The sequence below is a fragment of the Tachyglossus aculeatus genome, chromosome 1 (genome assembly GCF_015852505.1).
Source record: "Tachyglossus aculeatus isolate mTacAcu1 chromosome 1, mTacAcu1.pri, whole genome shotgun sequence".
NCBI classification, from domain to species: Eukaryota; Metazoa; Chordata; class Mammalia; order Monotremata; family Tachyglossidae; genus Tachyglossus; species Tachyglossus aculeatus.
In genome coordinates, this window is record NC_052066.1 from 150413881 (window position 1) to 150434505 (window position 20625).

The 20625-nt window shown below is 43.5% G+C and overlaps 1 protein-coding gene across 4 annotated transcripts in view; it reads left to right on the top strand.

Moving 5' to 3' along the window:
- Positions 1 to 19601, top strand: part of BCL11B (BAF chromatin remodeling complex subunit BCL11B) — a 111733-nt gene extending 92132 nt beyond the window's left edge. For all 4 annotated transcript variants that reach the window (XM_038746078.1, XM_038746080.1, XM_038746077.1 and 1 more), the window contains one exon: positions 17574 to 19601. In XM_038746078.1, coding sequence (XP_038602006.1) covers positions 17574 to 19585 — 2012 coding nt within the window. In that variant the 3' untranslated portion in view covers positions 19586 to 19601. The remainder of the gene's footprint in view (positions 1 to 17573) is intronic.
- Positions 19602 to 20625: the final 1024 nt, after the last annotated feature.

Below are 20625 nucleotides of genomic sequence, written 5' to 3' on the forward strand. Positions count from 1 at the left end.
TTTTCTTCTGTGGGTCTAAGAATCCTTCAAGAGCTATCGTGAGAGGGGACTGAAGATTCTATGGCTTTCAGATAATTTCCTTAATGATGGAAAGTAACTGGAAGTCCAGAAGTTAGTTTATTGTCCAGGATTAATAATGCATGTCTTATTATTTTTTTAAGCAAACAACAACAGCAAAAAACTGTTCTCTTAGGCTCACCTACAATTCTTACAGGGGAAACATATAATTGAGTTTAAGGATACAGCCTATTTATCTAAGCTAGGTAAAGAAAGGGCGTAACAGACCTGCAAAATTTTAGCGTGTATTCATAAACAAAATGACCTACAGTAGTAATAGAGAAGGAAATAGCAACCCAAGTTTTCACTATTATTGTTTTGTCCTATGCCATTGAATCATCTTTGACACATAGCGATGCCATGGACACATCTCTCCCAGAATGCCCCACCTCCACCTGCAATCATTCTGGTAGGGTATCCATAGAGTTTTCTTGGTACAAATATGGAAGTGGTTTACCATTGCCTCCTTCCACCCAGTAAACTTGAGTCTTCGCTCTTGATTCTCTCCCATGCCTCTGCTGCCCAGCACAGGTGAGTTTTGACTTGTAACAGATAACCTTCCACTCACTAGCCACCTCCCAGAGTAGGATTGGAATGGATATGCCTCTGCCTGACTCCTCCCGTAGTTTTTAGAGAAGCAGTGTGGCTCAGTGGAAAGAACACAGGCTTGGGAGTCAGAAGTCATGGGTTCTAATCCCGGCTCTGCCACATGTCTGCTGTGTGACCTTCGGCAAGCCACTTAACTTCTCTGAGCCTCAGTTACCTCATCTGTAAAATGGGGATTAAGACCCTGAGCCCCACATGGGACCACCTGATAGTAAGCGCTTAACAAATGCCATCATTATTATTATTAGTCAAGACTGGTACAGTACTGGGAACTCTCCAGGTGTGACCCTGAGAGGGGTTTCACTATTATATCCTACTGTTAATTTTAAAAATGTGATAATGAACAACTCATGTTAGAAAGAAAACTTGATGGTTGTCTTGGTGGGTTGACTACTGAATTAAAGGGTTGGAGGAGGAGGAGGATGGAACTTGTAAGCAATGTTATTCTTGGTCCTAATGATTAAATAAGCACTAGTAAGAGCCCTTTAAATTATGGAACAGCTTTTAACTAAAACCAAATCATTCCTCATCTAGGCAGTCTGGACTAGCTCATGAAGTAAAACTGCCCTGATAAAAATGCTTGAAAATGCAACAGAATAAAGGGAAAGGACAAACATAAGTTTTGTCTTATGCTGTCTAGTCGATTCCAATCCCAGAACACCCCACCTCCATCTGCAATCATTCTGATAGTGTATCCACAGAGTTTTCTTGGTAAAAATACAGAAGTGGTTTACCGTTGCCTTCTTCCGCACAGTAAACTTGAGTCTCCTCCCTCAAGTCTCTCCCATGCCGCTGTTGCCCAGCACAGGTGAGTTTTGACATGTAGCACATTGCCTGCCACTTGCCAGCTACTGCCTAAACTAGTGTGGAATGGGTATACCTCTCCTTGACTCTCCCTCCCCTAGCCAAGACTGATAGAGTACTGGAAACTCTCCAGGTGCAGTCCTGAGTGAGGAGAGAAGCAGTGTAGCCTTGTGGAAAGAGCCTGGGTCTAGAAGTCAGAGGACCCGGTTACTAATCCTGATTGCCACTTTGCTGCTGTATGACCTTGGGCAAGTCACTTAACTTTTATGTGCCTCAGTTTCCTCATCTTTGAAGTGGGGATTCAGTACCTTCTCCCTTCTACTTAGACTGTGGGACAGACAGTGAATCTGATGTGATTATTTTGTATGTAATCCCAGACTTTAAAACAGTGCTTGGCACATAGTAAGTGTTTAACAAATACCACAATGATTATAACTCTCCACTTGGGAATTCTGGAATATTTGCTTCATGTGGAAGTGTGGGAGAGAGCAGTTAAAAGTTAACAACAACATCTTGAAAAGAGCTTCCTTGCTGAATATAAGGAATTTCACCCACTACGCTCAAGGTAGAACATCTAATTTGCGTGACATATGCTCCACCGAGTCACAGGAATCATGTTTTGCGGCTTTAAATGTTGACTCATAATTGGGAAACAAGGTAAGGTCAGGCCCCAGGTGTTGGCTTTTGAATGCTTTACTGAACACATTTAAAGGCATCGAGAATTGGGTAGATTTTTTTTAAATATTTTCCCAAATGCTGGTAGCCAGAAGAAATTGATGGGCTTGTGGAGAGGCAGCCTGTATATCTATTTATTATCTTTAGAGTTCTAAAATTGTGTCTTCTCTTCCATCTCCATCCCTCAGCCTGCCCAACTTGACCTGACAGTTTGGTCAATTTAGAAATGCTTTGACCACCTGCTCCGGAGAATAATAATAATATCTCAAATATTCCAAATACTTTTTCTAAAGCTCTTTGACATCAAATTATTTCATCTTATTTTCACTCTCGCCCTGGAAGTTAGTGAGAGGAAATAATTATGCCCATTTTACAGAGGAGAAAAGTGAGAGGCTACAAGTGGTTCAGTGATTTGCTCGTGGTCACTCAGCAGGACAGCAGTGGCAGTACTTGTATTAAAATCAGGTTGCTGTCCCTCTGACTCATGTTTTTTTCCTTGTCTATCCCATGATCAGGTTGATTGACTGATTGATGGTACTTGTTAAACACTCACTATGTGCCAAACACTATTATAAGCTCTGGGGTGGATATAAGTTGGATACAATCCAATCAGATGGGACACAGTCCCTGTCCCATATGAGGCTCACAGTCTAAACAGGAGGGAGTAGAGTTGAATCCCCATTTTAAAGATGGGGTAACTGAGGAACAGAGAAGTTAAGTGACTTCTTCAAGGTCACACCGCAGACACACGGCAGAGCTGGGATTAGAACCTGAGGCTTCTGACTCCCATTCATTCATTCATTCATTCATTCATTCAATCAGTTGTATTTTTTGAGCACTTACTGTGTGCAGAACACTGTACTAAGCGCTTGGGAAGTACAAATCGGCAACATAATAAGGCTCCCAGGCCCTTGCTCTTTCTTCAGGGCCACACTGCTTCTCTTATCAAGGCCAACCTGCTCACAAGACCCCAAATCCTACTGATGAGGGACTGTACTTAGAATATTTAATTGTGGCATGCTTAATTCCCCTAACACCCTTTACTATTTTTACAATTAATTCCAGCTAAAGGCATCAACTTGGACATTCCTGCTGTATTCTGAAGAGCTTCCAGTTTATCCGCGTCAGTTTAGTGTGGTTATTCCTGGAACTGATTGATTTTCTGGGAGTCTAGTGGGAACTGCCCAAAAAACCTTAACTTGTAGGCAAGAAATACTGGTCAGCACAGGATGAATATTTTATTCGGAAACATCTGTATGTTGGTAACTGGCCTATCCGTGCCCATCTTTTAAGACTTGGTAGCCACAAAGCTGGGAAGAGTAATGTTTTTACTGGGCAGTTGTGTTGAGAATATAGGATAAATTGTTCTTGAGTGGAGTTGGTTTCTCTGTGTTGCAGAAGGTTGTGTGTGTGTGCAATCATCAATCAGTCAGTCGTATTTATTGAGTACTTTGTGCAGATCACTGTACTAAGCACTTGGGAAAGTACAGTGCAACAGAATCAACAGACACGTTCCCTGCCTGTAATGAGCTTACAGTCTAGAGGAAGTGTGTGTGTGTGTGTGTGTGTGTGTGTTTGTGCGTGTATGTGCGTATGCATGTGCCTTCACATGCTTTTGTACATGTGTAGGGTTTTTTTTAAAAAAATAACACCTCCTGTAGTATTTTGCGTATATCAGCATTCTCGCCGAGTGATTTGCTAATTATGCTGGAAGATCAGCTTTAAATTCAGGAATCCTGGAACTTTGAAACTGTAACATTTTGACTGTCTGGAATGACCGGTCTTCTTTTCTGTTTTGCACCGAGCTAGTTGAAGGAAGCTGGCATTGTCGCAGAGTGAAGGCTCTGCAGAAGTGCCGCAGGTTTTTCATATGGAAATGTGAAATAATGGGGTGATTAAATAGAGCTGTATATTAAAGTACATCTGACATTAGAATTAGCATAATGTGCTCTAGCCCTAGGCTGAGTACTTTATTTGCCATCTGCGTCGGACCAAAATCCCCTGGGGAAGCGCTAAAATATTCTGAATAAACTCAGCCCGAGTTCTTATTGAGAGTAAAATACCATTTGTGGCACGTCGTATTGATTCGTCTTAATTGCGGTGCAGAAAAGAACATTCAGTTGCTGATGACTTTTGTACTCTGTGACAAGTCGGCTGGAGTTATTCTAACACTGCAGTTGGTTAACCTGAACAGACTGTCTTGCTCAGACGGAGAAAACCTTATCTTCAGCAGCAATAAATGACAGAACCATCTCATTACCCTAGTCTTCCCCGTCTTGATGCATCACCCCTGCCTCCTTTCTCTCCTTATCCGCACCATAGTCCCTACCCTGCCCCTCCATCCAACCCTTTCTACCTTTTTCCTGGTGTGAAATTGGAGAAAGAGGGGCAAGAGGTCTAGGTTTGGGAAAATTCCCATTCTTGTCTGCATATTTCCTTTTCCTTCATTACAACAAGAGAGCAACATCCGACCAGCTTTCAGCCCACAGAGTGAAAATCAGTGCCTCTCGTCCTTGAGGATTCATCACCGGAGCCATTAGTTCAAGAGATTTATTATGTATATTTTAGAGGAGCCGAGACTCCTGGGTTAAAACCCATCCACAGCGTCCTGCCTTCCCAGTTTGATTTGGTTAAACTTTCCACTTGAATAGGTGGCAGAAACGCTTTGAGAAAAGTGTTTATATTCTGCATCTAAGATAAATATATCATCTGGAGGAAAATACTTGGATGCTTTTTGCAATTCAGTAACATTCATAAGGTCCAGTTTTTACCCTATAATTGCCTATCATTATACACAATTTAAATATTCAAATATTCTCTCCAAACCTTACCGTAGCATGTTTTTATTACAAATTCAGATCCAGGGAATAACCTTTAACTTCAGAGACAAATGAGACAAATTTACAAGTGCATGTCTGCTGTTTTCTTGTGTTTTATAAATCCCCACGGACCCACACACTTTTGCTATAACGCCACTCAGAACCATATACATATATTACTACTTGTTTGTAGTGCTTCAATAATGAGTCCCCTTTGTATTAGATAACCTATATAATTCAGCATCTAGGCTCTCCATAACGTCAATTATCTCCTCAGCTAAATGTACATTCCATTAAAACAAGATTTACTGCCCTTATAATACTTCTTAGGTTTGAATGGAGAGATTTTTGTGGACTTAAAGAAGCAAGAAGGGAGGTTAGCATTTGTTAAGGAAGTAATGAATTGAATAAAAATATTTCATTTACTCTCTATGATGAGATACCTGATGTTAGCCTCAAGAGACAGTTAAAAATCAAAGATTCAGAGAACACACCAAAACCTTTTTTTTTTTACCCTTTGGATTCATTTTATTGTTACCTAATTTGCTCTTTATTTTTCCATTGAATGACATGGATGATTTCCTTAATGTGCCCCATTTAAGGGCCTTTCTACATCTCTGCCTGTAGACTTCTAGAAAAATAGTGTGGAAAAGACCATATTAGAAAAACCTGCCAGAAAACCAGCGGTGCATTTCTCACTCCACATTTTGAATAAACCAAACAAAAAAATCTTGCAGAAAAACAGGTTTCAGGGAAGTGGCCAGAATATCTCAACTGTATTAGAAAAGGTTAATATTATCCTCATGTCTGTTTGAAGGCCCTGGGCCAAGGAGATGCCTAAAAATAGTCTTGAGAAGTACTGCAGTTTTTTATGAACACTAGAAATGTGATGCTTTATATATGAAAACAACACCCATAGGCTTTTCCCCAGTCTTTTTATCTTTCCAATAGATCCTTCCCCCCCCCCCCACCTCCTGTCCCAATTTAAGGTGGGGAAAAAATTCAGTCTTCCGTAGTTTGTATTCATGACAGTCCACCCATCCCACTGCTGACCATGCCTAATTCTCCAGAAGGTATTTCACCAACCACAACTGCTTAGATGACAGATGTGTGGAATTAATCGAAACTCTTTCGTCACAGAGAGGTAATTTAAAATCCGGTTCATGTGCCATCAGTGTTTTTCCCTCCTTTCCTTTCACACCTTTTCTGGTCTCCATTTTGCAGTCCCTTTGGGTTTTACATTTCAGCCTCCATTAGGAAGACAGCTGTAAAAAATGCCTGCATTCTAGGCTTTAATCTCTCTTTCACCAGGTGCCTTCAGTATACGTAAAGCTCTGAGTTCTGTTCTGGTCTTATCTGTATGACTGAGCATTTAGTTTCATTTTCTTTCTGTTCTTACATAACAGGGACAGAAATTCTTCTACAGCTAGAAATCTGAGGGGAGAAGAAATGAAATGTTATTCGGCCTCTGCAGTTAAAAATTAAACTGGATGGGGAAGGGGCAGAGGGCTAATTTGCTCTAGTGTTTCATCTTTGGGGATTTCGGTTCACGTAACGTTTAAGTCATATTTAAGTTGAATTTGGTGGACACCAGTTAGTCTCTAGTGGATGTTTGGTGACATTAAAAGAAAAAAAACATTTTCACAGAGCTGCATATTAACCACCCCCTCCACGCCACCCACTTCTTTGGCTGCCTCTGCTCAGGAAAGCCTACTTCTGCAGCAACCACAGTGTTTCAGTTTAGGTAGAGGTACACTGGCAGCTCTGAGCAGGAGAAGCCTGGGCTAGCAATTGTTGGATGCCTGCTCTGCCAGAGTATCATTTCCTGACTCCATTTTCATCAGCTGTAAACAAAATGAAAGCAAGTGTTCACTCTACAGGTAGTTGGGTGCCTTTGCGTGCTTGGAAGCTTTCTAAGTCTGGGGATTTAGCAAGTGGTGTCTGAGGAGAAGGAATCAGGGACACCTGGGTTGTAACCATTCTGGGTGAGTTTTTCCATTTATAAAGGAGGCTGTCACTACATATTTACTTGCATCACGTGAGTAACGTTAGAATAGATGAAGCTTCACACCGCAATTTGGGAGTGGAAAGCGCTAAATGATGATTTTTTTTAGTAACTTTTTTGGAAGGAAATGTGGCTTTATTTTTAAATCTCAGATCATTTTCCCCACGTGATACATTTGAGAGAAAGCTGGTGTAATTGAATGGCCAAAGTTTATCAAGAAGGCCAACCATTTACATGAGATTTGTTAGTAGTTGAAGTATCAAGGACACAGAGCCAGAACAGTTTACAATCCCCACAATGAGGACTAAACTATTTGTGCAACATCTGCCTTGCTTGGAGCAAAGAGCCATGAAATCAATTAGTGCTGGATATACAGTTTACTACCTAGTGAGAGCAAAGTGCGTTTTGCCCCTGCTCCTCAAAAAAGAAGAAACATAACTTGCTTTAGAAGATGTAGGGAGGGAAAGTTGAAAGGACCAGCTCAAAAAAGACCTGACTCTCTTTACACATTCCTTCCTAGTTTTTGATGTTGCAATTCCATATTATAGTCCCTTCTCGTGTGCCATCAGTTCCCTATGATCCTGTTTCTGCAACTCGATTCCCTCCTTGCCCTGATCTCTTCCATGTGTCCCTGTGGAACTGTAGTCCTTTCCCTTTTCCCATTAAGGCAACCTCTCTCTGTTACCCCTCAGTGAGGACTGAAAGCCCCATGGGTAGACTTTTACCCCATAGCTCTCTCCTTGACTATTACTTTCCATAAATAAACTAGGTCATTCACCATGGATTCCCTGCCGAGTCCAGCAACTAAAGACTTTGAGGACAGAGGTGACCCAGTGAAGATTGGCGAGAGGACAGGCAAATTAATGATGGTATTAGTAGTGGTGGTGGGGGTAGTGATATTTGTTAAGCACTTATTGCATGCCACGGTTGTGCTAAGTGTTGAAGTAACTACAGTCTAATCAGGTTAAGTGCAGTCCCTGCCCCACATGAAAGTCAGAAGTTGGTCATGTACAGATCTTATAGGTTTGCCTACTCAAATTTGCAGCTGGTGTGAATTTTGAAGGCTGGGACTGAACTAACTAACAAATCAAAAATGCCATTTCGCCTAACCAGGGATTTTTTTTTTTTTAAAATGGCATTCGTTAAACCCTTACTGTCTGCTAAGCACTCTTATAAGTGCTGGGGTCTATACAAGCTTATCAGGGTGAGCACAGTCCATGGCCCACATGGGATTCACAGTTATAACCTCCATTTTACAGATGAGGTAACTGAGGCACAGGAAAGTTCAGTCACTTGCCCAAGGTCACACAGCAGACAAGTAGCAGAGCCGGGATTATACCCTATTCTATACCTCTTATTTGGAGAAAGCATTGCTTACTACTCTGCATTTCCACAGTGCTTTATAAACCTGTGTCAGGACTAATGATATTCATGTAAGGGAGAAAAATACATATTTAGGTTCTCATTTTATAGCTAAGTGCATACCAGTGCGGTTCTCCCGAGGGTCAGGTTTGTGTTTCCTAAAGCTTTTGCAGTCTCCCGAGCACATAGTACAGTACTTTGCACAGATTAGGATGAACAGAGCCATTTTAAGTGGTTTGGTGAGATGGAGAGAGGTCTTCAGGTGACTCATACTCATTTTAGTCTGGAACCGCATCCTACCTTGGAGATGTCGGAGAGCTTAGACTAGACTAGGTTTATTTTCTTATTTATTTCTTCCATAGGATCAAGTTCCAATCATATGGAGCCTCATAGCTCTTGATGGGTTTAGGGCACTATTTCGGTTAGAGAAAAATGTTTAATCTAGACACAGCCGACCAACAGTTATGCTCCCTACTCCCCTTCCCCTGCCACTCAGAGCAGCAAAGTCTGCTGGGAAGCATTATTTGTTAAAGACGATGGTGAGGTTGTGTGAGTACGTTTTATACCATCTCGCTTGCATTGTACAGTATCCTATATTAATCAGTCAATCAGTGGTATTTATTGAGTGCTTACTGTGTGCAAAACACTGTACTAAGTGTTAGGGAGAGTACAATACAAAAGAATAACAATAATATTGGCATTTATTAAATGCACTTACTATGTGCAAAGCACTGTTCTAAGTGCTGGGTTGTTTGCAAGGTGATCAGGTTGTCCCACGGCGGGGGCTAACAGTCTTAGTCCCCATTTTACAGATGAGGTAACTGAGGCACAGAGAAGTTAAGTGACTTTCCCAAAGTCACACAGCTTACAGTTGGCGGAGCCAGGATTTGAACTCATGACCTCTGACTCCAAAGCCCGTGCTCTTTCCACTGAGCCACGAATAGGTATAAATGATCTCTGCCTACAGACTAGATGGGGAGACAGACATAAAAATACATTACAGATGAATGTGTACATAAGTGTTGTGGGGCTGGAAGAGGGGTGAATATCGAAGTGCTTAAAGGGAAGCGACTCACGTGTATAGGTGGTTGCAGAAGGGAAGGTTAAAACAGGGAAGTGAAAGCTTAGTCGGGTAAGGCCTCTTGGAGGAGATGATGGGGAGAGGGATTGTCGGTTATACTTGAAGGTGGAGGGAGTTCCAGGCCAGACGGAGGATGTGGGCAAGAGGTCAGTGGCTGGATAGATGAGATCCAGGTACAGTGAGAAGCTTGGCATTAGAGGAGTGAAGTGTGCAGGTTAGGGTGTAGTAGGAGATCAGTGAAGTTAGGAAGGAGGGGGGAAAGCTGATTGCTTTGAAGGCATTAATAAGGAGTTTCTGCTTGATATGGACATGGATGTGCATCCATTGGAGGTTTTGGAAGATGTGGGGAGGCATTGACTGAATGGTTTTGCAGAAAAATGATCAGGGCAGCAGAGTGAAATGTAGACTGGAGAGGGGAGACAGGAGGCAGGGAGGTCAGCGAGGAGGATGATGCAGAATATGATGCAGGCGGGATATTCCGGTAAGTGATAAATCTTACACTAGGGTGCGCTTGTAATGTCCTTGTCCAACAATCATTTTTAAAGTGTTATTGCAAGGAAGCATTTATAGGCACAATTCTAGGTACTCAACACAGAATGATGTCATCATCGTGATATAATTAGGCAAATTCTGGCATCATTATCATCAACAGCTTCAAGACCCTACTGATTGCAGAGCACTGTACTAAGAACCTGGGAACATATAGCGAAATAAAAGATGAGGCCTCTGCCCTTGAGGAGCCTTCAATCTTATTGGCTCAGTGCAGAGCTAAACTTCCACTTCATTCTTGCCCAAGCCGTTATAGTTAAGCATTGTTTTATCAGACACATAATGATTCCTAGGACTAAGACCCTAAAATTTCTAGGTTTGAGTCGCCCAGAATTTCAAACGTTAGGAGCATTCCACAAACAGCATCAGGCTAAGCAGCAGAATACTAAACTCTGGATAACGGAGTAGTCTCGTACCCTAATTTAGGAAAATTATTACGTCCAAAGTGTTCATTCCCTAGGTCTCCCATGAAACACTAAATCTTTGCAGGATTTAATATCCTTCTATTTAGCATCAAACTGGTCTTATGAGGAGACTTGTTAAACTGGTGCTTGCAATTATGGCTTTTTAATTTAATAATAATTCAATTAAAGGTGTGCTTTTTATTGAGTAGCTATGTTACCTTTATTGGTATTATTAGAGTACCCAACATTATAGGAGAGAGTAATTATTTACAGGCTCATTAAAAAAATCAAGGGGCAGAAGTAACATTGGTAAAATTATTGTAGGATTCCAATGCGTGTCTGTTCCTGAGCATTTGCAATAAAGGCAGTCGTTTCTTAAAAGTTTGCAAGTTTCTAATTTTCCTGAACTTCTAAAGCTACATTAAAGCCGCATTAAAATTCTTTTAAGCTTTTATTGCTCTCATAGTAGCTCCGTCAGCATACCAGAAGAATCACCTGCAACATAGGAGGCAGTATGGCTTATTGGAAAGAGCATGGGCCTTCGAGTCACGAGACCCAATTTTTTGTTTCATACAGTTCCACAAAAGACTAGTGTGTTTTGAGCTATGACCCATTTATCGAAGTCCTTCATAATGGCCCAGTAAGCAGCTGCTTTATCTCTGCACCCTACCTTCTAGACTGTGAGCCTGTTGTTGTGTAGGGACCATCTCTATATGTTGCCAATTTGTGCTTCCGCTTAGTACAGTGTTCTGCATGCAGTAAGCACTCAATAAATACGATTGAATGAATGAATGAATCAGTTGCATAGATGGTTTAAGGTATGTAATTGCCAGCTAGCAACAAGGGCCGAAGCCGGGAAGAGGGAGTATGAGGCTCTCCTTAATCTCTGCTCCTCTCCCTCCTGCAGCAGCTCAGAGCTTCAACACCTTCAACTAGGTGGATGTAGATCAGCTTGAGGCACCCAGGCACATCTGCAATCTAATCAAATACCTCTTATGCAATTAGCACTGGTGTCACATACCCTCCCAGTGCTCTACCACTGGTCTACTGTGCTCTACCACTGGTCTACTGTGCGCCGGTGGGCAATTCACTAAACCTCTGTGGGTCTCTGTTTTGTCATCTGTAAAATGGGGATAATATAGACTGTGGGTCCTGGGTGGGGTAGTTTTTGTGTCCGATCTCCTAACCTTGTATCCATTCTAGCAGGTGGTATATGGTTAAAGCTTAATGTATGCTTAATTATGTGCAGAGTTATAGATAGATAGCGAACAACAGTACTAAGGAGGTGCCAGTAAAACCTATAGAACTATGTAGGTCCACTGAAGAGGGAGTATATGTTAGCTGGTACCAAGAATGTTAAAAAAATTTACATAATAAACTATATCTCTGGGAATGAAATGCAGCTGAAATTTCTAGGTACTTGATGTAGTTTTGGATTTTGTTTTGTTCAGGCATTAAAAAAATTAGCCCATAATTGACTTGGAGGATGTCTGTACCATCCTCAATGTTTTCTGGGAAACATCTACATCTTACTATAATATGCAGTTACCACGTCTGTTCTTTAAAGGTGTTTTTCAGAGGGATTCATGGAACAGGTTGGTGTTTTAGAGAGGTGATTGGAATTAACTTTAGTGCAGATGGCAGGCAATAGATAGTAGCCCTATATCATAAGTAGCTTTACAACAAAGAGTTTTATCTTGTAGGTGCTCGCATTATTAAATGTAAGGATCACTTTTGAACAATACATGACTGTTCATGGGCATGTTTAAAATATTTAGCAAGTTTTAGAATATAAAATTGTTCGAAGTGAATCTTCAAAGATTTTCTAACAAGGTTCTGTTCTTGAAAGCAAGCATCTACACTGCTTAGGGCAACTTCTAGGCAAGATAACCATGAAGTGATAATATGGAAATGAACATTTTATTAAAGAGAGAGAGACACAGAGAGGGAGGAGAGAGAGAGAGTGAGGGAAAGAGGAGTCTAGGGAGAGCCTTTGAGGGTAGTGAAAAGGGAAAAAATATGAAGCTGTTAGATTCTTAGTAGCCACGTAGTTGGTATTGAGTTCTACCATTGAATCAAGGGGCTTCTGAACAGTGGAGGTTAGGTGCATGTAAAATTAAGTGAAACAACAAGCCAATAAAAATGATACACCTGCCCATGTAATTCTCATTAGGTCATTCATCTGGTTTCACGAATAAACGTAGCTTTTCTCTATTTAAAGTGCATCTTAGGCAGGTTATTTCTGACGCAAAGGTAAAGTTTTTGAGGCTACAGAAGAAGAGAAGCTCTATGGAACATGTAGATACAAGCTTCTAGGAAGCTTCCATTTTGAGGCTAATTTTAAAATCAGCCATTTCAGTGTTTAGATCGGCCTTGAACCTCGGCCTACCCAGGAGTCCTTTAAGTTTCTTATCACGTGCGTTCCTTATCTGAATGAAATTTTTCAGAAAATGCGTGACTTTGTGGGTGGAGGTAGGAGGGAAGGAAAGGGTCATGCTGTGAAATGAAACTGTGGAGGGTGGGGATGGGGCACGGGGTAACATGCTTCAAGAGACACCTGAATGAGATAAAAAGAAAATTGTGTGACTTGAAAAATGAAGAAATAGAACAGCTGTCGGCAATAAATCGATTAATTAGAGTGGATAAAACGAAGGTGAAGGGTGCAGAGCACTCTTTAATTTGAAGATATATGACCTTGTAAGATGCTATACTTCATATGCTATTATATCACACTTCAGAAAGGGCCTTATTAAAATCCATTCTAAGGTGAAGTGAGGTAAAACACATTGTTCCAAAAAGGTTTTGACAGGACTTATTGTATCCTTCAGCTTGCTTCACTGATTCCTGTCAGTATTTGTACTCTCTGTATGGTAGGGCACAAAAGTTAAAGGCCTGGGCATTTTCATCATCTTCCATCAGAAGCTGAAATTTGAATTTTAGAAGTGATAATGGAAATATCTGTGGCGGTATTTAGCTCCGGAGAGGACCTGTAAAACTTCTCTGGGCCCCAAGATACTGTTTAGTGTGAAATACTTTCTTCTCCGTGAGGATAGTATGCGAACACTCATTCTTGGGACTGGGAGGTACTTGGGTCTTGAGAAAGGCATAACCCTATCTGCTTGATGACAACTACTTTTCAAGACAAGTGATAAAAGTTTTGGCTTAAAGCCCATAAGACTCTCCTTTATTTTCCTCAACAAAGAATAAAGAGTTTGTGGCAAAATAAAACACTTTGCATTATAATCCATACCAGCCTTACTCTCTTTTGTTCTTTTTCAGCTTGCCTGAATTTGGGGGTGTTTGATATTTCAAGTGATGAAAATCTCTTTATTTCTCAGGGTTTGTTCTTTTTTTTAAAATTAAGTTTAAAAAAAACTAAGGAAAAGCCTCTTCCATCTCCCCTTCCCCCCCATTATCCAAAGTCGTTTTGTGCTCTGTGGTGCTCTAGATATGGACAGTTCCCATGTCTCTCTCTGAGTCCTTCTCCCTTCTGCATCGTCTATGCACTTGGATCTGTACCCTTTAAGAGCTTCGATTTGCACCCTACTCTAGCACCTCAGCACCCATTGAAAATATCTGTAATTTCTTTATATTAATGTCTGTCTCTCTCTCAAGACTGTAAGCTCACTATGGGCAGGAAACATATCTACCACTCTGTTGTACTCACCCAAGTGCTTAGTACAGTGCTCTGTACTCAGTAAGTGCTCAATCAACATTACTGATTGATTGATTGATTGATTGAGGCTTCCTAAGTAGGGACAGACAGTCTTCGGAATGATGAAAGTCTGTCTTATATGGTGGCAGTCATTCTGTTTACAATGCGTGTGTCGCCTTAAGGCTGCACGGCCACACTGAGTCATTTAATTTTAAAAGACATTTTCAAATAGTAGAGTTTATATTGCCTATAAACACTGGTTCAGGCAAGGTGCCTGAAACACAGGTTTCTACACACCTCTGTTTTCCAAACTTATTCATTCACGGATTAATATTCCCTTCAACTCCATTTCAGAAGTGATATAATGGGTGGTTGGTTTCAAAGAGAATCTTGTTTTTGGCTGAACTTCCCAAGTTGGTATAATGATATTAAGCTGATAGAGTAATGAATTTGTATATTCACTCAGTGGCACATCAGTCAATCGTATTTATTGAGCGCTTACTGTGTGCAGAGCACTGTACTAAGCGCTTGGGAAGTACAAGTTGGCAACATATAGAGACAGTCCCTACCCAGCAGTGGGCTCACAGTCTAAAAAAATGAGGGTATTTTGAAATGAGGCACATGAGGGTATCATATGTTTATTGGGGTTAAAAATCTTTGCAACCGTATGAAAATTTTTTTAAAAAGTTTTCAAGATAATGAATTGAAATAGTTTTCATTGTGTCTAGGTTTGGAATTTTTTTTAGTGTGCAAATATTATGACTGAAGTCCAAGCCTGTCCATACCTGTCTCCTTATGTAAAGCAGACCTAGAGCCACAGGCCGAAAACACGCATTTTTCTTTGCCAGAAGAGAGACCAAGAAGACAGATACTGAGTCCAGTTTTCAGCAACAATTAAGATAGTGCCTAAAGTGACAAATTAAAGCTCTGAACTTTTTGAGCCAGGTCCAGCGGTGTCCATTAATATTTGTGATGTCACCAAACAGAGCAGTGTTCTAACAAGCAGCATTAGTTCCTGTAAATGCAAATGCCCTGGCAGCTTTGATTTTAAGGTATTTCTTTTGTGTCCTCTTGGGGTTTTGGCCAAAGGGAAATATGAAAAGGGACTTATTGGAGTCTGTATTCTGAACCTGCCCTGACGTTTATGGGACCTCAATTTCCACATAGAATACTCCAGAGAAAATTTAGGGTGTAGCGTGAATGAATTTCAGTTAATAGAGATACCAAATTAGATATGGCACAAATTACCATAGAGTACATTTTTTAGAAGCCAGTTTAGTTAGAAACTTGAAATCTGTGAAAATTCCCCAAAGCAGATACTGGCTGTGTGGGTGAGAGGAGTTCCTCGTGTTCTGACATGGACCAAATGGTAACAGTTGTACCCAATAGCAGTATTGATGTAAGGAAGCTAGTTAACTTCTCAGTGACTGTATAGTTTATGAAGTATCATGAAGCCAGTCCCATTTAATGGAAAGAGATCCTCCTGTTTGGTGAATTCTCCTCAAATTGATCTTTCTCAAGGAGGCCTGTCCTAGTGTTTATACTCTTTCTCAAGTATACGAAGTCTCAGTTGTGGCATTCTGGTGAAAAGGGGGTGAGATCGGGAGAGGGGGCAGGGTGGTACACCTCTTCATAGCCTGGTCAGGGTCAGGCGGGCGGGTGTTCAGAGGGGCACCCCACATTTCCCAGGAGACTTGCTTCTCCTCTCTGGAGGGCCTCCAAAGGGTCCTGCTGGATCTGCTTGCCTCTCCCTCCTCATCCCCAGTCCGGACTGGAGAAGTTATAAGGGTGCAAGCCTTACTTGGTTCAAACACTCTCCAGGTTGCACCCAAACTGCTCTCCTGCTCTGACTCCCACAATTTCTGCTTTGGCTATAGAAAGAGCTTTGGTCTGATAGCCAGGGGGCCTGGGAAGCAGAGTGTCGCTGCCATGACAAGCAAGATACATTGCCAAGATCTGCCCTTTCCTCTCCATCCACACCGCTACCCTTCTCGTTCAAGCTCTCATCCTATCCTGTCTGGACTACTGCATCAGCCCTCTCTCTGGTCTCCCATCCTCGTGTCTCTCCCCACTTCAATCCATACTTCATGCTGCTGCCCGGATTGTCTTTGTCCAGAAATGCTCTGGGCATGTTACTCCCCTCCTCAAAAATCTCCGGTGGCTACCAATCAATCTGCGCATCAGGCAGAAACTCCTCACCCTGGGCTTCAAGGCTTTCCATCACCTCGCCCCCTCCTACCTCACCTCCCTTCTCTCCTTCTACAGCCCAGCCCGCACCCTCCACTCCTCTGCTGCTAATCTCCTCACCGTACCTCGTTCTCTCCTGTCCCACCATCGACCCTCGGCCCACGTCATCCCCCTGGCCTGGAATGCCCTCCCTCTGCCCATCCGCCAAGCTAGCTCTCTTCCTCCCTTCAAGGCCCTACTGAGAGCTCACCTCCTCCAGGAGGCCTTCCCAGACTGAGCCGCTTCCTTCCTCTCCCCCTCGTCCCCCTCTCCACCCCCCCATCTTACCTCCTTCCCTTCCCCACAGCACCTGTATATACGTATATGTTTGTACATATTTGGTACTCTATTTATTTATTTATTTTACTTGTACATATCTATTCTATTTATTTTATTTTGTTAGTATGTTTGGTTTTGTTCTCTGTCTCCCCCTTTTAGACTGTGAGCCCACTGTTGGGTAGGGACTGTCCATATATGTTGCCAACTTGTACTTCCCAAGCACTTAGTATAGTGCTCTGCACACAGTAAGCGCTCAATAAATACGATTGATGATGATGATGAAGATACAGCACGTGCTGAGTGCTCACCATACCCACCCTTCCATGTTCACAACCAGAGGGGATTGCATCAGTGGCACCAAGGACTCCACAGGGAGGTTTTCCCACCAATCAGATCAGGGCCTTTGCTCAACAGGTGGATTTGCCCACCAGCAGATTCCTACCTGGAGGGAACCAATCGGGGAAGAGGGTGGAGGAGCAGATCGTAAAAAAGTGTTTTCTATGGAAGACTCAGAAAAGAAGGTTTCCGGAAGCCTTTCAAATGTAGAGGGAGTCATAGATCAACAGGGGTGTACCCACTTAGGGTACACTGACACTATCCTTGCTCAGCCTGTTGTTGGTTTAAGAAATAAATATGAAACGCCCCTCCTCATATCATCTGATTCAGTCCCCCTTTTCTTTAAACAGGGCTATAGGATTAATACCACTAAGTTATTAAGAAGCAGCATGGCTCAGTGGAAAGAGCCCGGGCTTTGGAGTCAGAGGTCATGGGTTCAAATCCCGGCTCCGCCACTTGTCAGCTGTGTGATTTTGGACAAGTCACTTAACTTCTCTGTGCCTCAGTTCTGTCATCTGTAAAATGGGGATGAAGACTGTGAGCCCCCCGTGGGACAACCTGATCACCTTGTAACCTCCCCAGCACTTAGAACAGTGCTTTGCACATAGTAAGTGCTTAATAAATGCTACTATTATTATTAAGTCAATGTCAGCGGCATTTAGATTTCCTCCTCGACCTTATTTTTAAGTGTTTTTTCTGCCTTTTTGTTTTATAGGTAAAGATGAGCCTTCAAGCTATATTTGCACAACATGCAAGCAGCCTTTTAATAGCGCTTGGTTCCTGCTCCAGCATGCCCAGAATACCCATGGATTCCGCATCTACCTGGAAACCAGTCCGTCCAACAGTTCCCTTACTCCACGCATCACCATCCCTCCTCCTCTGGGACCGGAGGCTGTTGCACAGTCCCCGCTGATGAATTTCCTGGGAGATAACAACCCCTTCAGTCTCCTGCGGATGACGGGCCCCATCCTGCGCGATCATCCCGGCTTCGGTGAGGGTAGGATCCCCAACACCCCTCCACTCTTCAGCCCTCCGCCTCGTCACCACCTGGACCCGCACCGCCTTAGTGCCGAAGAAATGGGGTTAGTCGCCCAACACCCCAGTGCCTTTGACAGAGTTATGCGTTTGAACCCCATGGCAATTGAATCGCCCGCGATGGATTTCTCCCGGAGGCTCCGAGAACTGGCAGGGAATAACTCCACCCCTCCCCCAGTCTCACCCAATCGCAACAACCCTATGCATCGCTTATTGAACCCCTTCCAGCCGAGCCCCAAGTCACCTTTTCTAAGCACCCCGCCACTGCCCCCCATGCCTCCCAGCAGCACGACCCCTCCCCAACCTCAGGCGAAGAGCAAATCCTGTGAATTCTGTGGGAAAACATTCAAGTTCCAGAGCAATCTCATAGTGCATCGGCGAAGTCACACCGGAGAGAAGCCCTACAAGTGTCAGCTCTGCGACCACGCCTGCTCCCAAGCCAGCAAGCTCAAGCGTCATATGAAAACACACATGCATAAAGCGGGCTCCATGACGGGCCGGTCGGACGACGGGCTGTCCGCCACGAGCTCACCCGAGCCGGGCACGAGCGAGTTGACGGGGGAGGGCCTGAAACCTGGGGAGACGGACTTCAGGAACGAGAGCGACCCCTCCCTGGGCCATGACAATGAAGAGGAGGAAGAGGAGGAGGAGGAGGAGGAGGACCTGGAGAACGAGAGCAGGCCCGAGTCAAGCTTCAGCATGGACTCGGAGTTGAGCCGGAACCGAGAGAACGGGTCCAAGTCACTCCCTGACGAGAAGTCCCTGGTCCTGGGGAAAGTGATCGAGAACGTGAGCCTGGGCGCCATCCAGCAGTACAATGACATGCTTGCCGAGAAGCAGAAGAGGAGCAGCTTCATGAAAAGGTCCGCGGACCAGCGTGACCTCTGCCCCCGAGACTTGTGCCAGCGGGACCCGGGTGACGAAGACTCCGTGGTGGGCGAGCTGGAGCGTCCGGAGGAAGGGGCTGTCAATGGGAGAAACTTCGGGCCTAGCGAGCCCTTCCCGGGACTCTTTCCCCGCAAACCCACACCCATCACGAGCCCCAGCCTGAACAATTCGTCCAAGAGGATAAAGATAGAAAAGGATCTGGACTTGCCACCAGCAACGATCATCCCTTCCGAGAACGTCTACTCCCAGTGGCTGGTAGGGTACGCGGCCTCCCGGCACTTCATGAAGGATCCGTTCCTCGGGTTCACGGACTCCCGACAGTCCCCTTTCGCCACCTCTTCTGAGCATTCTTCGGAGAACGGCAGCCTGCGTTTCTCCACCCCGCCGGGCGACATGCTGGATGGGGGCCTCTCAGGGCGCAGTGGGACCGCGAGCGGGGGCAGCACCCCCCACATCGGCGGGCCCGGCCCCGGCCGACCCAGCTCCAAGGAAGGGCGGAGGAGCGACACGTGCGAGTACTGTGGCAAGGTCTTTAAGAACTGCAGCAACCTCACCGTGCACCGTCGCAGCCATACCGGCGAACGGCCTTACAAATGTGAGCTCTGCAATTACGCCTGCGCTCAGAGCAGTAAGCTCACCCGCCACATGAAAACGCACGGCCAGATAGGGAAGGAGGTGTACCGCTGTGACATCTGCCAGATGCCATTCAGCGTATACAGCACGCTGGAGAAACATATGAAAAAGTGGCACGGAGAACACTTGCTGACAAATGATGTCAAAATCGAGCAGGCAGAAAGAAGCTAAGCTCTTCTCTGCCCCCCTCCAGTCCCTACCCCCCTACCCCCCACCCCGAGTTACCCTCCGCTTCCCACGTTCCCCTTTTTTCCCTTCCCTTTCCACCCTCCTTCCCCCCACCCCCACCGTAACTGGGTTAAATCAGGGGTCTAGGTAACATTTAATTTGTACAGTTTAACTATTGCCAACTGAGAAAAAGCTGACCTAACTTGCCTCCGAAAACATAACTTAGCATACCTATGGTAGGTGCCAGAGTTTGGCCCTTGAATCTAACCTGTGTCTACAAAGTTCTATTAAACCCGAGGGTTGATTAAGGCAGTAAAAAAAAATTGTGGAGCCTTTTAACTGTGCAATAATTTCTGTATTTATTGGGTTTTTGTAATTTTTGTTTTGGCATGTGCAGGTACTTCTTTTTTCTTCTTCTTCTCCTTCTTTCTGTTTAAATTTCTTTGAAAATTTTGTTGGGTATCCCTTATTACTTTTACCCAGAAGTAGCCTGAGATTACTTGCATTGTAAGGAAGAAGCATATCTTTTAAATTATGATTTTGGGGCCGCTGCTTTTTTGGAAATTTAAGCTAGCATGTGTAATTTCTTGTGAAGAAGCCAACACTTAAGTAACTTTTAAAGTTGTTGTTTTTTAAAAAAAAACTGAAAGAAAAGAAACGTGAAGATTAGAAACAATGTTCAGCGGATTACAATCTTTAAAATTGTAGCACTTTCGGAATTTGGATCTGATATGTAGCACTGATGATGTCATTAATGACAGAGGCCTTTTCTGTGTAGATTTCAACAGGATAGTGATGCAACCGAAAAGACAGACAACAAATCCCTAAAACCCCATAAACAGCCCCACGGGAGAAGCAGGTATATTTGAAGGCAGCTATGTGAAATGGCGCATTGTCATCTTGGATTGTGCTCTGTGGGCGGATATTGTAGTTTTGTATGATTGTTGGTCTGTCCTGAGATGCCGCCATTTTGTCACTTGCTTTGAATTCCCCACTTGAGGTAGGAAACCATCCTAGGTGTGATGAAAGTACTTTTGATAGAT